This window comes from Notamacropus eugenii, chromosome X (genome assembly GCF_028372415.1).
Source record: "Notamacropus eugenii isolate mMacEug1 chromosome X, mMacEug1.pri_v2, whole genome shotgun sequence".
In the NCBI taxonomy this organism is placed as follows: domain Eukaryota; kingdom Metazoa; phylum Chordata; class Mammalia; order Diprotodontia; family Macropodidae; genus Notamacropus; species Notamacropus eugenii.
Window position 1 is genome coordinate 73,400,254 of NC_092879.1, and position 16,688 is coordinate 73,416,941.

A 16,688-nucleotide genomic window follows, 5' to 3' on the forward strand; every position below is an offset into this window, starting at 1 on the left:
AGGAGAGATGCCTAAGAGACATACATACAGGGAGAAAACCAAGCAGACAGCCAGAGATGCAGGGATGGTGGCCAGGAGGGAGATGGAGGCTGGCTATGTACACCTGGCAGTCACCTGCATAGAGAACATTGAGGAAGAAACAGTGCTCCATGGTGCCAAAGCTGCAGAAGGAGCAAGAAGGAGGAGGCCCAAGAAAAGGTTGATGGTAAAAGGTGAGAGAAGCTTCAGCTGAGTGAGGAGTCTGGGAGCCAGATTTCAAGGGTGTGAGAAATGGGAGATGAGGAAGGTAACAAGTAAAAACATTTTTTTCTGGGAGTTTGGTTATGAAAGGGAAGAGACATCTAGAACAATGACTTGAGGGAAAGCTTGGCAAGTTCAGCAGAGAGTCAAGCAGATTTATAGGCAGCAGGGAAGCAGCCAGGAAATGGAGAGATTGAAGGTTTGGGAGAAGGGTGGATTAGCTCCTGGAGGACACAGGAAAGGATGCTAAGGACTCCCAAATATGTAAAAGTAGCTCACATTTCTATAGAATTTAGCCTACACAACTATTTATTCAAAACAGGAAGGCAGAGAATACACAATTATTCCTATTTTACAGATGAGGAAACTGAGAAACAGATATGAAATGCCTTGTCCCAGGTCACACAGTTAGTAAATGGAAGAGAGAGGAGAGCTTATTATAGTACACAGTGCTGCAGTGCAAAGAGTTAAGAGATGGAGGCTTGAATCCTGCTTGGATCACTTACTATCTGAGTGAACTTGGAGAAGTCACACTCCCTCCTCTAGGCCCCACTTTCCTCTTGTGTAAATTGAGCAGTGGCGGGGGAAAGGAAAGGTGCACGAGATGACCTTGGAGGCCCCTTCCCGTTCTCCTTCCAGGATGGGAACATCCTTTCACAGTATGACACAGAAAGTCTCTGACAGGCATCTTGACACTTCACACTCAGCAGTAATACAGGGGTTCTCCTGCAGCTCCAATATTTGCAGACCTATAAGCTGTACTTTTAAAGCTATACTCTTTTCTGAAAAGGCTTTATTTTATTTTTATCACCTCCTCCCCAAGCTATTTGCTCCAGTAATGACCAACAGATGGCAAACTTGAAGTAACTGAGTAGCTGCTACTCACCAGTGACCTCAACCATGAAAAACCAACCTCCAAGTCATTGTCAAAACTCCCTGGGCCACCAGAAACCCATTCCCACCACATAATGTGCACTGCTCCCACCCACGGTGCCCCATGCACATTCCTGCCCATCACCAGCTCAGAGAAGCCCAGTGTTTGCCTCTGGCACATACACTTGTAGCTCCGGCCCTAGTCCAGCTATCCCACAGGAACCAGAGCGCAACTAGAAAGAAAAGCATAAGACTGTCTTGTAGTCTCTAGGCCCGATGCCTGATTTCCTAGGCAAGAGGTTGAAGTAGAGTATGTGCCTGTTTTCAGCACCACAGTAGGGGGAGATCAAAAGAACATATCACATGATTTGAGAGCTGGAAGGACTCTTAGACCACAGACCATCAGAATGGGAAGGGCCCTTCTAGAATCTCAAAGCTAAAGGGACCTCAGAAGTCATCTAGTCTAGGAGTGGGGCACCTGCAGCCTCGGGGCCACATGTGGCCCTGTAGGTCCTCAACTGCGGCCCTTTGACTGAATCCAAACTCCACAGAACAAATCCCCTTCATAAAAGGATTTGTTCTGTAAAACTTGAACTCAGCCAAAAGGCCACACTTGAGGACCTAGAAGGCCACATGTGGCCTCGAGACTGCAGGTGCCCCACTCCTGATCTAGTCCATTCAACTTCCTTATATTACAGGGGAAGAAACGGAGATTCAGAGAGCTGAAATGACTGGCCCCAAAGCATGTAGTTATATATTAGTTTCATGCAAACCCACACTGATGCTAGAGGGTAGAAAGCCCTATCAAGCAGTGCATGGAGCAATTTCTGGAAAAAGAACCTTGGTACCTATGACCTGTCTGGATCCAGGTAGTTTAGCAGATAGGCTGGGACAACCTGTAACAGACAAGCTGGACCAGGGGCAAAGCCCAGGGAGCAGCCCCTCCCCCTGAGGAAAGGATGCCTACAGCAGACTCCCTTCTCTAGCTTATATCACAGCAGGGCATTATGGGTGAGGGTTAGGATACAGAGAAATATAGCTTTCAATTAGCATCCTCCAGCATGTCGAGTCCTATAACAAGACACTGTTCTCAAGGCCTCCAAAGCATGACACAGAAAGTCTCCGACAGGCATCTTGGCCTAACTAATGTCTCTGCCTAACTTACCAAGCTTTCCCTCAGGCCCAACTCTTAGCTTACCCAACATAGCCTAGAGTAGAGGATCTACTCCTCTGGGATATCTGCACCTGGATGCTGTTTCCCAGCATCTTCTAGGTAATTAAGCCAAGTGGACTCCATTGTTATGGGGAAGAATCAGTAGGCTAATGAGGAAGTCATAAGCTAGACAAATATACATGGAAGGGCCCATCAGTAGGTATCAAAAAACTATGTTTAAGCCATTGTCTGTGTAACAACAAAGCTGGCATTTATATAGCACTTTGAGGGTCAAACACATTGCCCACGGGCCCTCCCAAGATGCCAAAAGAAAATTCAGATTTAACTAGGAAATATTTAGCAAAATATACATAACAGAACACAGATAATGTTAATATGTGGTTTTCTCATTTTATTTTTGTAACAACCTGGGAGATAGGTGCTATTACTATCCTCATTTTACAGATGAGGAAACTGGGGCAGACAGAGGTTAAGTGACTTGACCAGAGTCACAAGTGAGGCCTGGTTTGAACTCGGGTCTTCTTGATTCCAGGCCTGGTACTCTATCTACTGTGTTACCTAGAATTGTGATAAGACATACATGTGAGCAGATATGTCCAATATCTCCATTTGCACATCTGTGAATCTATACACATGTGGAAATGTGAGCAGGAGTGAACACATGCAGTAAAGTATATTGAGAATAAATGTACGTGAGTTAATATGTAATAATATGAGTTCATGTGTGTTTCTGGGACAGGAGAAGGGAAATATGTATATACAGAGTACAAGGGCTTCCTCAAGGGTTTGTGGGTAGGGTTTTTTGGGGGTGGGATGGATAATCATAACAGGTAAGCCCTGCCCCACACGTTTATCCAGTTGAATTTAGGATGTGCTCTACACATGAATGACAGGAGACTGATGTATCCAATGAGAACTACTCTGCAAAGAAAGGACTCCAGAATTCAGAGCGTAGTGGTGGAGGCGCACCTCTTGGCACAGAGACAGAATGAGGCAGACATTTTCAGACACAGTCAACTTGCTGGTCTGTTCTCACCATTCCATGGACTTGGAGCTGGGAGCAGGGTGGCATCTCCAAAGTCATGTGTTCTAGCCCCCTCACTGTGCAGATGAGAAGTCTAGGTGAGGGCCATACTGCACTTAACTATACAGACTTGTTAGAAGTGAGGTTTCCAAGGGGAAAAGGGGGTTGTTATAATAATATGATATATTGTTATACATGATATATATGATGAATGATGTTGTTATAATATTGTTATATATACGATATATTGTAAAGGTGGTTATAACAATATATTGTTATATAGAAGATATGTGATAAAGGATGTTGTTATAAATACTATATATATATGATATATATTATGAAGGGGGTCATTAAAGAGAAAAGAATAGAAAAGAAAAACAAAGAAAAATCCAAGTTTAAATTCTCTACCCCTTTACTATTCAAGTAACCTAAGACAGGTCATTTTACCTCAAGGGGCCTCAGTTTCCACACGTGTGAAGTACAGGGGAAGCAAATCTCTGAGGTCTCTTTCCAGCTCTAAAATCCTGCACTTATATTTCAATACCTCCATTGTTCCAGAGTCTCACCATACCTAGCACACAGTAGGTGCTTAGTAAATGCTTGCTGATCTATGGTGATAACTGGCTCTCGCCAACAGTGCCAACAAACTGCAAGCCAACCCTACCGTTCTGCTTCCTCCTGATTCGGAGCCTCTTCTTTTAATTTTTAGTGCTTACCAGCAAAGTACGTGGGCTAAACCATCTGTCAGCCCCCATTCTCATTACCTGACTGCTCCCACGCCTTTCCTGGCCATCCATTTCTTCTCTGACGCCTTCTACACCACAGCAGACCAAGTTTTATCATCACACAATTCAATTAATAAGGGACTGTGGATTCCTGGGTTGTGTATGTGTGTATGCGTAGGTTGTTTTTAGTTATTTCAAGAGGTCCATATGCATACAATGCATTGTCATTTTGCAGACTAATAGGTTTTACATATCTGTATCAATATGTTTTAAGTGTACAGATACTGTTGAGATGAATGAAAATACATTTTTTTTTTTAAAAAGGAGAGAGGATGGAAAATTCCTCTTGAGACCAGATGGTGGAGTGTTGTCAAAGCACTGTTATCAGCTGCCTTTGCTTAACTGTTTTTCACTGTAACATAGAAGAATTCAAGCTAGGGATGGCAGTGGGAGACAGTCAAAATTGATCATGAGATACAAACAAAAGGCATCAGGAAAACTTATTTGACAAAATATACAACGAGGGCCAGCTTTGAAGGAACAAACAAATCACAGAGAGACAAACCAATATCACAGTGCCCCCCTTGGAGCCCTGGTGCCAGGGATCTGGCATGAGGCCCTAACAAACACAGGCCTAGGGTATTTCCTGACAAACTTGGACATAATCTAGGCAAGAAAGAGAAAAAGCAGCCTTGCCCTGCCCCAGGAAAGAGCAATGCTCCCTCGGCTCATCCTGTCCTACCCACCTTCCTCCACAGTGGAGTCCAACTGCGTGACCTTGATCACCAAGAGGTCCACCCTTTCCTGCAGCGAGTTCATTCGCATGTAGAAACTGTTGGCTTCATTGAACAGCTCCCCAAAGATGTCCTCTGCATGTCTGCCTGGAATTGGAGGGAGAGAGACAAAGAACGTCTTGATGGGGCTCCCCACAATACTCACCCAAACCTAACCACTGGTCTTAGCCACCCTGTTTGCTGACTGATGGAATCTCTGAGTTGAGGGAATCTCTGGGGTCATCTGATCCAACTCATCCAGCCTCTGTTCAAAGGCCTCCCAATTTCCTGGGTCCCTCCATTCAGCTTTTCAGAGATCTTTACTGACACCAAGCCTTAATCTGTCTTTCTGCCAGCTCCCCCACCCTAGTTTCATGCTCCCACTTCTGCCCTCTGAGATCAAGCAAACTAAGCCTAGTCTAATGGAAGGGAATCTGCAGCCTCAAGGCCACACGTGATCTTCTAGGTCCTCAGGCATGGTCTTTTGACTGAGGCAAAATTTTACAGAATAAATCCTTTTATTAAGGGGATTTGTTCTGTGAAATTTGGATTTGGTCAAAGGGCTGCACTTCAGGTCCTAGATGGCCACATTTAGCCTTGAGGTCACAGGTTCCCCTCCCCTGGACTAGTGCCTCTTCCCCAAGACAGTCAAAGAGGGCCATCTTGTCCTCTCACTAAATATTCTCTTGAGGATTCCAGTCTAAACATCCCGACTTCCCCCAAACACTTCTCCTGTAACATAATCATGGGTCACTTCTCCATGCTGGCATTGACCAGAGCCAGGTGAACAACTGCAGGTCTGGGGAGGCCCTGGTGCCTTGCCTATTAGATGTATTTCTTATTTTCAACAATGAGGCAGTGCCAATAAGGTGAGCAAAGATCAGGACCCACATTTTACAGATGAGTTGACTAAAGATCAGATTGGGATTGCTTGTGGGGTCCAAGGCAGATGACTAGACCAAGTGCTGGGCTCCTCCCACCCTACCGCCATGCTGTTCCATTAGAAGGGTGGGGGTGGGACAGAGGAGCAGCTACTATCTTCTTCAGTCTTACTCTCACTGAGACCAGGGTTGCCACATGTCTTCCACAGACAACCTGGCTGACTGGAGAGGCCAATGGCTCCTGGCTTTGCCACAGGAGCACCCCCTGACCCGAAGGGCAGAGAAGACAGGGCAGCCCCAACTTTACTAATCAGGTATGTATGATGCTGCCTGCCACAGAGGGGTGGATTTCAATTCAGTGTAAGTAAAGCCTTCCTAATAATGAGCACTATCCAAAACCAAAATGGGCTGCCTCAGCAGATAACGAATTCCCCATCATTGGAGATCTGCAGCTAGCAACTTTAAGTTGTAGAAAAGATTCCTGCTCAGCTAGGGGGTATATTCTACGTCCTGTGAGATCTTTTCTAACATTCAGATTCTGTGATTATGGGCAGGCTTCTGGGAGCTAGTGAGATTCTGAGTGGCTGTACTGCCCTAGTGACTGGCTATCACTCTTGGGCCTCCTCCACCTGCCCAGTGGCAGGCAACACCATCCACACCCTTATGGTCTTCACATCATTCTGAGTTCATCCTCTTCCTCAAAGTCCCAACAAGAGCAGCCTTATGGGTATGATCTGAGGGACACAAAACTAGCACTCCTGCTGATGCCTAAAATTTTATCCTTAGACAATCATTCCTTTGAGTTAAAAATGGCCCTCTACCTGCTCTGTCCTCTTTTGACAATGCCAACAGAGGAGAAAAGTGGGACATGCCAAGTCTCTGACAGCTCTGTTGCTTTTGTCTCTTATGACAGAGACTCGGGCCGAAGGTGCCCTGAAAGGTGACAGGAAGGAGTAGGGGAGCAGACTGGCCTGTTAAACATGTTCTGTGTTACTGCACCACAAGGTGAAGACTCTGGGGTTTCCCCCAATCTAGGTGCACCATTACACTTTGCCACTGCTATTTCTTGGGCCTCAGCCACAGCTACTTAGGCTGGGGCCCTTTTGGGGACAGGAGGCAATCTCTGCATGAAGATGTTCTTCCTACTGGGAACAGCTGTTTTCTGTAGCCTCATCCCTCTTGCCTGCTAAGGCTGACCCTTTGAAGTGGTGGTGGCTCTGACATAAAGGAAAGAACATGGGTCTGAGAATCAGGATACCTTCTTCTAGCCTCAGCTTCAAAACTAAGCAGCTTGTCTACTGACCTTGGGCAAATCAATGACTATTTTTAAGCCTCAATTTCCTCATCTGTAAAATGATGAGTTAAGTTGAACTCCCAACCCCTCCCAATACTGGTGTGCTATGTCCCAAGATCCCTCTTAGCACTGCAATTCTGTGTCCCAAGGTCCTTCTAGGCAGTACCAACGTCATGTGCTATGGTCCTCCCCCACCCAGGTAACGGTATGCTATGGCGAAAGGTCCCTCTTGACCCTGATGTCTATCCCAGCATGCCATGCTGTATTCCTTCCCACTCTACATCCTATCCCCTGGCTTCCCAGGCATTCCAAGTTGATCTGATGGGCATATGCACAGTACTTTGGCTCACTAGCCAAATGGGAAGCACATTTGCCACTGATTTCCTGCTGAGAGCATCTAAGCTCCAGGGACTTGGCATGGAGGGCCCTCTATTTGGGGAAATCTGGCTGAGAGGTGAGAGGCTAGGGCTAGGACCCGGGGAAAGGCAGAGGCCTACAGCCAGGCCAGAGGCCATCTGGAGCAGTTCAAATCTCAGGCCTTCCCCAGTGCTTCGCATAGCTTGTTGTCCCAATAATAACAGTGCATGTCAAAGGTTTAAAAAGCACTTTCCGCAAAACAACTCTGTGGGCCAGGGAGGGTAAGTGTTATCCCTATTTCACAATCCTGCTGTGCTGGAGTCAGGCCTTAAAGCCACAGCTTGCCTCCAAAGCTTGGGGCTTTGCCACTAACTTAGGCAATGTCTTAACAGAGAAGGAGGTGTCTGTCTAAATCCTAGCCTGCCTCTCCCCAGGCAATTGTAGCAACATGAGCACCTCGGCACACATGGCCCATTTTCCAGGAGCCAGACTGCTCACTAAGAGCTAGCAAAACATGAGAGCTGGAAGGGACCTTAGAGAGCTTGAGGTTCCACACTTCATTTTATAGTCTTCTGAGGCTCAGGAGAAGAGTTATTCGCCCAAGTTAGTGAGTAGCCCATAGAAGGGCAGGAAGCACTTAGAAAGAACGTTCCTAGAGAAGACTGTAAAATCTTTCAGGATGAAAGCAGCAATAAATAAACTCTCTGGGATGACCTAAATATGCTGGCTATTTGACTGGAGGCAGGGCAATGGATCAGATGACACTTTGAGATCACCTTCTATCCTTAAAAATCTGTGGCTTCCTAAGAGGTAGGGGGCTTTATCACTTCCCTTTTCTGGATCTCAGAGAGATTCAAATAGATTAAGTCTAAAGCTTTAACCTTAGACATTATGTGTGATCCTTTACTGCCCACCCCCAATAGTCTTTAGTTGGCCTCTTTGGACTCTTTAAATCAGGAGAAAAAGGTGAATGGCACTGATCCAGAAAGCCATGCCCACTTACTGAGGCTGCCCAGCTGCTTGATGATGGCAGCTAGGGTGCTATTGGTGACACACTCCAGCTCGCTGGTGACCCCATCTGGCAGGGCACCTCGGCACAAGTGCCTAGGCTCAATGTTCCTCTTGACCAGTGGCATTGTCCTGGGTTGTCTTCAGTATCATCTGTGGGGAGGGGCAGGTAGGAGAGGAAAAGGAGAAGAGGAAGAGTTGAGACAAGTAGACCAGGGACCTCAAGGGAGGGTCAGAGACTCCAAGCTGAAAGGTTTAAGCCAATTGGATTCAGCTCCATAAGCCAGAAAAGTTCTTTTATTTATTTTAAATTTATTTATTTTAGTTTTCAACATTCATTTCAACAAGATTTTGAGTTCCAAATTTTCTCCCCATCTCTCCCCCCCCACCCCAAGACACCATGCATTTTGATTACCCCTTCCCTCAATCTGCCCTCCCTTCTATCACACCCCTCCCTTCCGTTATCCCCATCTCCTCTATTTTCTTGTAGGGCAAGATAGATTTCTATACCACTACCTGTATTTTTTATGTCCTAGTTGCATGCAAAAACAATTCTCAACATTCATTCCTAAAACTTTGAGTTTCAGCTTCTCTCCCTTCCTCCCTCTCCACCCATCCCCACTGAGAAGACAAGCAATTCAATATAGGCTATACTTGTGAAGTTATGCAAAAGACTTCCATAATAGTCATGTTGTGAAAGACTATATTTCCCCCCATTCTATCCTGCTCCCCATTTATTCTGTTCTCTCTTTTGATCCTATCCCTCTCCAAAAGTGTTTACTTCTAATTACTCCCTCCTCCCATTTACACTCCCTTCTATCATCCCTCTTAACTCTTTTATCCGGCTCTCCCCTACTTTCTATAGTGTAAGATAGATTTTCATAGCAAATTGAGTGTGCATGTTATTCCCTCGTTAAACCAAATGTGATGAGAGTAAGGTTCAATTTTTCTTGCCTCTTTTATGAGAGATAATTTGCCCCATTCCATTTCTCCCTTTCTCCTCTCAATACATTCCTCTTACCCCTTAATTTTATTTTTTAGATATCATACCTTCCTATTCAACTCACCCTGTGCCCTGTGTGTGTGTGTGTGTGTGTGTGTGTGTGTAATCCCTCCAACTACCCAAATACTGAGAAAAGTTTCAAGAGTTACAAATATTGTCTTTCCATGTAGGAATGTGAACAGTTCAACTTTAGTAAGTCCCTTATGATTTTTCTTTGCTGTTTACCTTTTCATGCTTCTCTTGATTCTTGTGTTTGAAAGTCAAATTTTCTATTTAGTTTGGGTCTTTTCATCAAGAATGCTTGAAAGTCCTCTATTTCATTGAATGAACATTTTTCCCCTGAAATATTACACTCAGTTTTGCTGGGCAGGTGGTTCTTGGAATCCTAGTTCCTTTGAGTTCTGGAATATCATATTCCAAATCCTACAATCCCTTAATGTAGTAGCTGTTAGATCTTGTGTTATCCTGATGGTATTTCCACAATACTTGAATTTTTCTTTCTGGCTGCTTGCAATATTTTCTCCTTGACCTGGGGGAACTCTAGAATTTGGCTACAATATTCCTAGGAGTTTTTCCTTTCAGATCTCTTTCAGGAGGTGATCAGTGGATTCTTTCAATATTTATTTTACCTCTGGTTCCGGGCAGTTTTCCTTGATAATTTCATGAAAGATCATGTCTAGGCTCTTTTTTTTGATGATGGTTTTCAGATAATCCCATAATTTTTAAATTGTCTCTCCTGGATCTATTTTCTAGGTTAGTTGTTTTTCCAATGAGACATTTCACATTGTCTTCTATTTTTTCATTCTTTTGGTTTTGTTTTGTAATTTCTTGGTTTCTCATAAAGCCATTAACTTCCATCTGCTCTATTCTAATTTTTAAACAAGTATTTTCTTCAGTGAGCTTTTGAACCTCCTTTTCCATTTGGCCCATTCTGCTTTCTAAAGCATTCTTCTCCTCATTGACTTTTTGGACCCCTTTTGCCATTTGGGTTAGTCTATTTTTAAAGGTGTTACTTTCTTCAGCATTTTTGGGTCTTCTTAGCAAGCTGTTTACTTGTTTTTCATGATTTTTTTCATCACTCTCATTTCTCTTCCCAAGTTTTCCTCCACCTCTCTTACTTGATTTTCAAAATCCATTTTGAATTCTTCCATACCCTGAAATGATTGCATATTTATTTTGGAGGTTTTGGATGTAGAAGCCTTGACTTTTATGTCTTCCTCTGATAGTATGCTTTGTTTTTCTTCATCCAAAAGGATGGAAGAAAATAACTTTTTGCCAAGAAAATAACCTTCTATAGTCTTAATTTTGTCCCCCTTTTTTGGGCATTTTCCCAGCCAGTTACCTGACTTTTGAGTCCTTTGTCAAGTGGAGAGTATACTCTAGGGACCTGTAAGTTCTCCATTCCTCCAAGGTGGCACAATCAAGGGAGAGGAGTTTACTCCTCTCCTGGCCTGCACTCTGGTCTAGGAGCAACCACAAACACTTTCTTTCCAGGATCTGTGAGTAGGGTTCCCTCTCCAAGGCCTCCACCAGCTCCACCATGCCAGTGCTCCTCCTCACTCCAGGACAGCCACTCAGAACTGAGACCCAGATTAGCGGCTCAATTGCCCCAGGGTCTTTAGGTGAAGGGCTCCAAAAATTGACACTGCTGTCACAGTGGCTGCCACTGCTCTGAGGTCCAGGCTGGGGATGGACCAGCTCCCTTCTCACCAAGCTGAAAGAGCCTTCTCACTGACCTTTGAAGCTGCCTTTGGCATTTGTGTGTTGAGAACTGTGGGAACCGCAGCTGCTACTCGTGATTCTGCACCCTGAAGCGTGCGTCAATCCTGTCTGTGCCATGTGCCTGGCCTGTGCTCTCCTCTCAGCCCAGTGCGATAGACCTTTCCTGTCAGTCTTCCAGGCTGTCTTGGGCTGGAAATCTCTTTCACTCTGTCGTTTTGTGGCTTCTGCTGCTCTAGAATTTGTTTAGAGTCATTTTTACAGGTATTTTATTGGCTATCCAGAAAGGTTCTTCAGCCCATCTTATATACGTTTTGCTAGGTCATCCCTTTTGGTCTTCCTTAGTATTTAATAACATTGTAAGTGCTCTTTGCATTGGCAAAGGGCTTTGCCACTCTTTTGGTCATGGTACATAAAGATCTGGATTCTCACTTTACAGATGGGAAAACTGAGGCACTGAGCAGCCAAGGGACTTAGCCAGAATGTGCGTGGTGAGAACTTTCACCATTGACTTTTCCAATTGGATGCAGTCACCTGCACGTGCCACCAGCCTGTTCTCAGTAGATCAAATGGAAAATGCTAGAAAGGACGTCCTCCCCAGAGCTGAATATGTGGCACAGCTCTGGCAGGGCTCACTCTCTCTTTTTGGGGAAATGGGGCAGCCTTCTTATTCCCTTGCCAGACAATCAAAGGAAGGGATGGTGGGTCTCTCTCAGATTCTCTCCCCAAGAACTATGACCATCCAGACTGCTGACCCAACCTAAGAAGTTCATCACATACCTGCCTCCTTTCCTTTCCCTCCTGTTTCCACTGCCTAGTTCTCTAGGCTGCCAAGCAGCATTAACTGTGGCATCCCACCTGCCCCTCCCTGCACCTCCCCACAGGAACTTGTGTACTATAGGTCTGTGTGAGTCTCCAAACTGTGCCTGACTAGACAGTTAGATCAGAACAGACAAGACAGACCGAAATGGTAAACATCACTGTGCCTCATGGTGAAGCCCACTCTGGTTGGCCAGCTAATCCCCCTCAGTCCTCCAGCTAGTCACCATATTAGATTGAGTTCAATTTCGCTTGGTAGGGAAAAGGACCTGAACCCTGGGCTTCTGTCCCAGGTCTGTCACTGACTTACTACCACAAGGAGCCTTCCTTTTATTTCCTCTGGGCCTCAGTGTGCCCATCTGCAAAAGGAAGCATTAAGGGTCTCTGTGCCCTTGTGTGCCTCCCTGTGTTGCTGTGAAGAGGCGGGAGATAGAAAAACATTGGCTTCATGCCCAAGGAAGGGGCAGCCTGGTCCATGTACCAGTATGTTGTTGTTCTACTGCCTCAAAGAAAAACAGTTGGGGGTGGGGGGAGGAATAAGCAAGCTGAGTGAGAGCTATATAGCCACATCATATGAGCTTTTTCCTCTGATGAACTAGCTTATTGTACAACCATTTTCCAGAGCCCGGATGTTAAGCTTGAAAAGCAGCAAAGATATGTGGCACACTCCATTAATTGTTATCATTGAGTGCTGGCAGGCAATGGTGGGCACTACAGAAGCATCCAGGCCTGCTGGGTTTCCACTATGCTCAAAGAGATGGCAGTGGTAGAAAAACTTTCAGAGAGGCCCCAGGGAGCCAATTTCCAGAACCCATTCCCCTCCCCTCAAAATCTCCCACAAAATAGTGCCAGCCTTTGAATTTTTTAGGGACAGTAGGACTGAGGGACCTCCCAGCAGAGGTGGGGAAGGCTTGCAGCTGCTCCATGGAGGAAGGGTGAAGCTTTGGTGGGGATGGAAGAAAAGCAGCCCATTACCATGGCAAAACCTAGAAGCAGTAGCTGTCGAGTTCAGCAATTAGTTCCAAAGGGGGCCCAGGGGGCATAGAATGTGTACAGGACCTAATTGGGAAAGGGCTGGTTAGGGCTTCAGCCTAGCCACCCGGAATGCCCCCACGTGGCAGATTCCAGTACAGCTGCTTTCTCTAAGGAGGTCAAGGTACTGTCCTTCCCCAAACATCCAAAGTAAAAGCCTTCTTCTTTCTCTTTTGACTTCATAGAGAAAGAAACTAAGGCACCCCAAAGAAGGGATTCCGAATCCGTAGACAAGCTGTAGACCTTGCTCTGGTCACTCTTTGTATGATCTTGGGCAAATCACTTCCTGTCTAGGCCTTAGTTTCTTTCTGTCAAATGAAAGTGTTGAGCCTCATGGTCTAAGGTCCCTTCCATCTCTAAAAAATCCAAGGTTCACCACAGAACCCATCAGTGATGACGGCCAAGATCCAAAACTGGTACTCGCCTTCTCATAGGCCAAACGCTGCCTAGGAACCAAACTGGGACCACAGAACTGTCCTCCTCCTACATTGGTGCTGGGGAAGAAGGGAGAGGGGATGGGATACTCATAGTGGAATGAGACCCTCAGAACTTGCATCAAATTTCTTGTCCAGCAAGGTTCTAGTCCTGGGGTGGGGGGGTTACTTTTTTTTTTTACCCAAAATGCTCCTGAATGACTTCCAAGCTGCCCTGTGCTTAGGGAATACAAACAAACCATGAGGAATGGGGTTAATCTTCTCTTAGACAATACACAATTCTATCCTCAAGGAGCTCACATTTTAGTAGAGAGACAAGAAACAAAAAGAGAACTAGAATAAACACTACTGAGTGGCACTGCAGTGGATAGAGTGACAGACCTGGAGTCAGAAAGATTTATCCTCTTGAGTTCAAATATGGCTTCAGACACTTACTAGCTGTGTGACCCTGGTCAGGTCACTTTACCCTGTTTGCCTCAGTTTCCTCATCTGTAAAATGAGCTGGAGAAGGAAATGGCAAATCACTCCAGTATCTTTGCCAAGAAAACCTCAAATGGGGTCACAAGGAGTCGGACATCACTGAACTGACACAACAACAACACTAAATTATAAGTATATTGCAAAACCACAAAGCAAAGTGCTGGTAGAGTCCAGGAGGAACGTCATTATCAATAAGCGTACTAAGAGGTTTCCTGGAGGATGCAACATTTGAGTTGGGCTTTGAAGGGTGGGTAGGAATCAACAAGCAAAAAAAGAGAAAGGAGATCATCACAAACCTGGAGAAAAATGTGAGTGAAAGCCCATGGTTGGGGGAAGACAGGAAGTGGTAGTAGAGCAGAGTTGTCCAGTTTAACCAAAGCCTTAAATGAATGGAAAGAAGACATTTGAAATCTGGAAAAGCAAAGTGGAGTGGCGCTATGGTGGAGGTCCTGGAAGGCCAGGTAGAAGTGCTGGAATTTTACTTCAGAGGTAATAAGAAGTCACTTAAGATTCTGAGAAGAAGAGCAATGAAACCAGATCTGTTCTTTAAAAAAATAATTTTGCTAGCAATGTACTACATGGATTAAAGGGAGAAGAGAGCAGAGTCCTCATAGGAGCCTACTGCAGTAGGCCAAGCCAGTGGTAATAAGGACCTTGCCTAGGCTGGTGGTGGTGGCAACAGAGAAGAACAGGGGAGGGAGGGATGGATGGATGGCAGGAGGGAGGGATGGATGGATGAAAGACAGGTTCCAGAAGTACCATTGAGAGTACTTGGTAGGTGATGGGATGTGAGGAGGGAGGGAGAAGAGAACTGTAAGGTTCGAAAGATGGAAGCTTGGGAGGATGCACAAGCAGAAATGATAAAGATAAAAGGAAATGCAGATTTAGTAGGAAAAGGTCCTAAACTGATTTTGGGACACAGTCTAGTGAACTGTGTCACTTCTCCTTCTGCATCACTGTCATTGGTATTATTAATAATAGACCATATGTGTGAGCTGTGACACATTTATTTATGTTGAATGATTTATGGTTACAAAGCCTTTTCATAATCATTATTTCATTTGATACTCACAACCCTATGAGATAGTTATTACACTTTTTTACAAATCAGGAAACTGAGTCTCACGGGGATCCCAGAACAAGAGTTCAAAAAGCTCACATTTATTGTTTACAGGTGGCTTTCCCCATGACTAAACCATGAGACAGGCAATGCAAGTATTATCACCCCCATTTTATAGTTCAGGAATAAGGCTCCTGGGGTGAAATGACTGACCTGTGTAAGGTCACATGGGTAGTGAATGGTGGGCCTAGGACTAGAACTGAGAGAAATTCAACAATCTTTCCAACATACTGAACACTGTCTGTGTTTCTTCACTCACAATCAGTCCCATCACCTGAGATGAGCATTAAGCTGAAACTTGGTGGCATTCAGCATCACTGCTGGCTTCTGTTGCTTGAAGAATCCCCTGTGTGCATCTGAACATGTTTGTATTCTGTCTCAATGCTCTCCTTCCTCCAGTACTTAGCATACAATGCTTGGCACACAGTGTGCACTCAATATATGCTAGCTCAATTGCATCACAAGGCCAGGGCTCTTGGCACTCACAGGAAGTGTTAGGGAAACCATGAGTTTGTCAAGGCCTGAGGCTTCAAACCTAACAAGCAGAGGGCACTATACATGAAAGAGCAAAAGAACTGGGGTTGTGGCCAGCAAAGGTAAGCATAATCCTGAATGAAAAGAAATGGACATTTAATGCAATGCCAGAGTTTCAGGATTTTGTTAAAAAACAAAAATCCTGAACATAATAGATTTGACATATAAGATCTAAGAGAAATGTAAGGTATACATCACAGACTAGTTACAAGGGGTTCAAAGAGGGGAGACTTTTTATGTGAGGAAATGTAAAACATATGTTTAAGATTGTTATTAATAATTGGGTAGTTTAAAAGAAAAACTGGGGTAGACCTGAGTGAGAGAGGATTCTAAAAAGTAAAACCATTTAGGAAAAGGTAAAAAGAATAATCATCTTATACAAATGAGGTGTGAGAGGAAGAACTGACCCAGAGGAATTAGATTGGAAGAGGGCTGGTAGTTCTGGAACCCTACTCTCATTGGAAATGGGTTAAAGAGGGAACAATATATATACACTGAGAAGGGTATAAAAGTCTTCTAAATTCAGAAAGAAGTAAAAAGCTAAGGGGGTAAGGAGAGAGAGAGAGAGGATAAGAGAGCGATTTCAGGGTGGGGGGAGAGGACAATGGAGGTATGTTTGGTGGGGGGTAGGTTAAGTAGTAGGAGGGCATGATAGTGGATAGAAATAAAGCAGAGGAGTCAGGAGGGATAGGAAATAGTAGATACACACAAACATAAAATGAAGATCAGAAATAGAATTTATTAGGGAAAAAAGCAGGGGTAGTAATCATGATCTCTGACAACGTTAAAGCTAAAAACAGATTTAATCAAAAGAGCAAAATAGGGAAATTTCACTATATGTCAGTCATATTAATCAATATTGGTTTGGATTATTTAAAATAATTAGACAGTATAAGGTTGGAATATTGCTGTGGTGTAGGAAATGATGAGTCAGTGAACTTAGAAAAATATAGAAAGACTTGGACTTATGAAGGAAGATGTTATCGTCCCTAAGAGAAACAGAGGACAAACAAGTATAGCATGGTCTTGTGTAGATGCCTGTGAATATATGAACATATCTATATATTAGTATGATTATAGATATATAAGTATATGAATGCGCAATTATATGTATATATGTTTATACATGTGTGTGTATGCATGCTTAATTGTAGTCTTCTTGGGGGAAGAAGGGGAAAAAAGAACAAAGCAAAAAGTG

At 44.4% G+C, this 16,688-nt stretch overlaps 1 protein-coding gene across 2 annotated transcripts in view; it reads right to left on the reverse strand.

Moving 5' to 3' along the window:
- Positions 1 to 16,688, reverse strand: part of LOC140515919 (actin-binding protein WASF3-like) — a 73,517-nt gene that overhangs the window by 17,778 nt on the left and 39,051 nt on the right. For both annotated transcript variants that reach the window (XM_072626749.1, XM_072626750.1), the window contains 2 exons: positions 8,345 to 8,502; positions 4,783 to 4,917 (listed from right to left, as the gene is read on the reverse strand). In XM_072626749.1, coding sequence (XP_072482850.1) covers positions 4,783 to 4,917; positions 8,345 to 8,477 — 268 coding nt within the window. In that variant the 5' untranslated portion in view covers positions 8,478 to 8,502. The remainder of the gene's footprint in view (positions 1 to 4,782; positions 4,918 to 8,344; positions 8,503 to 16,688) is intronic.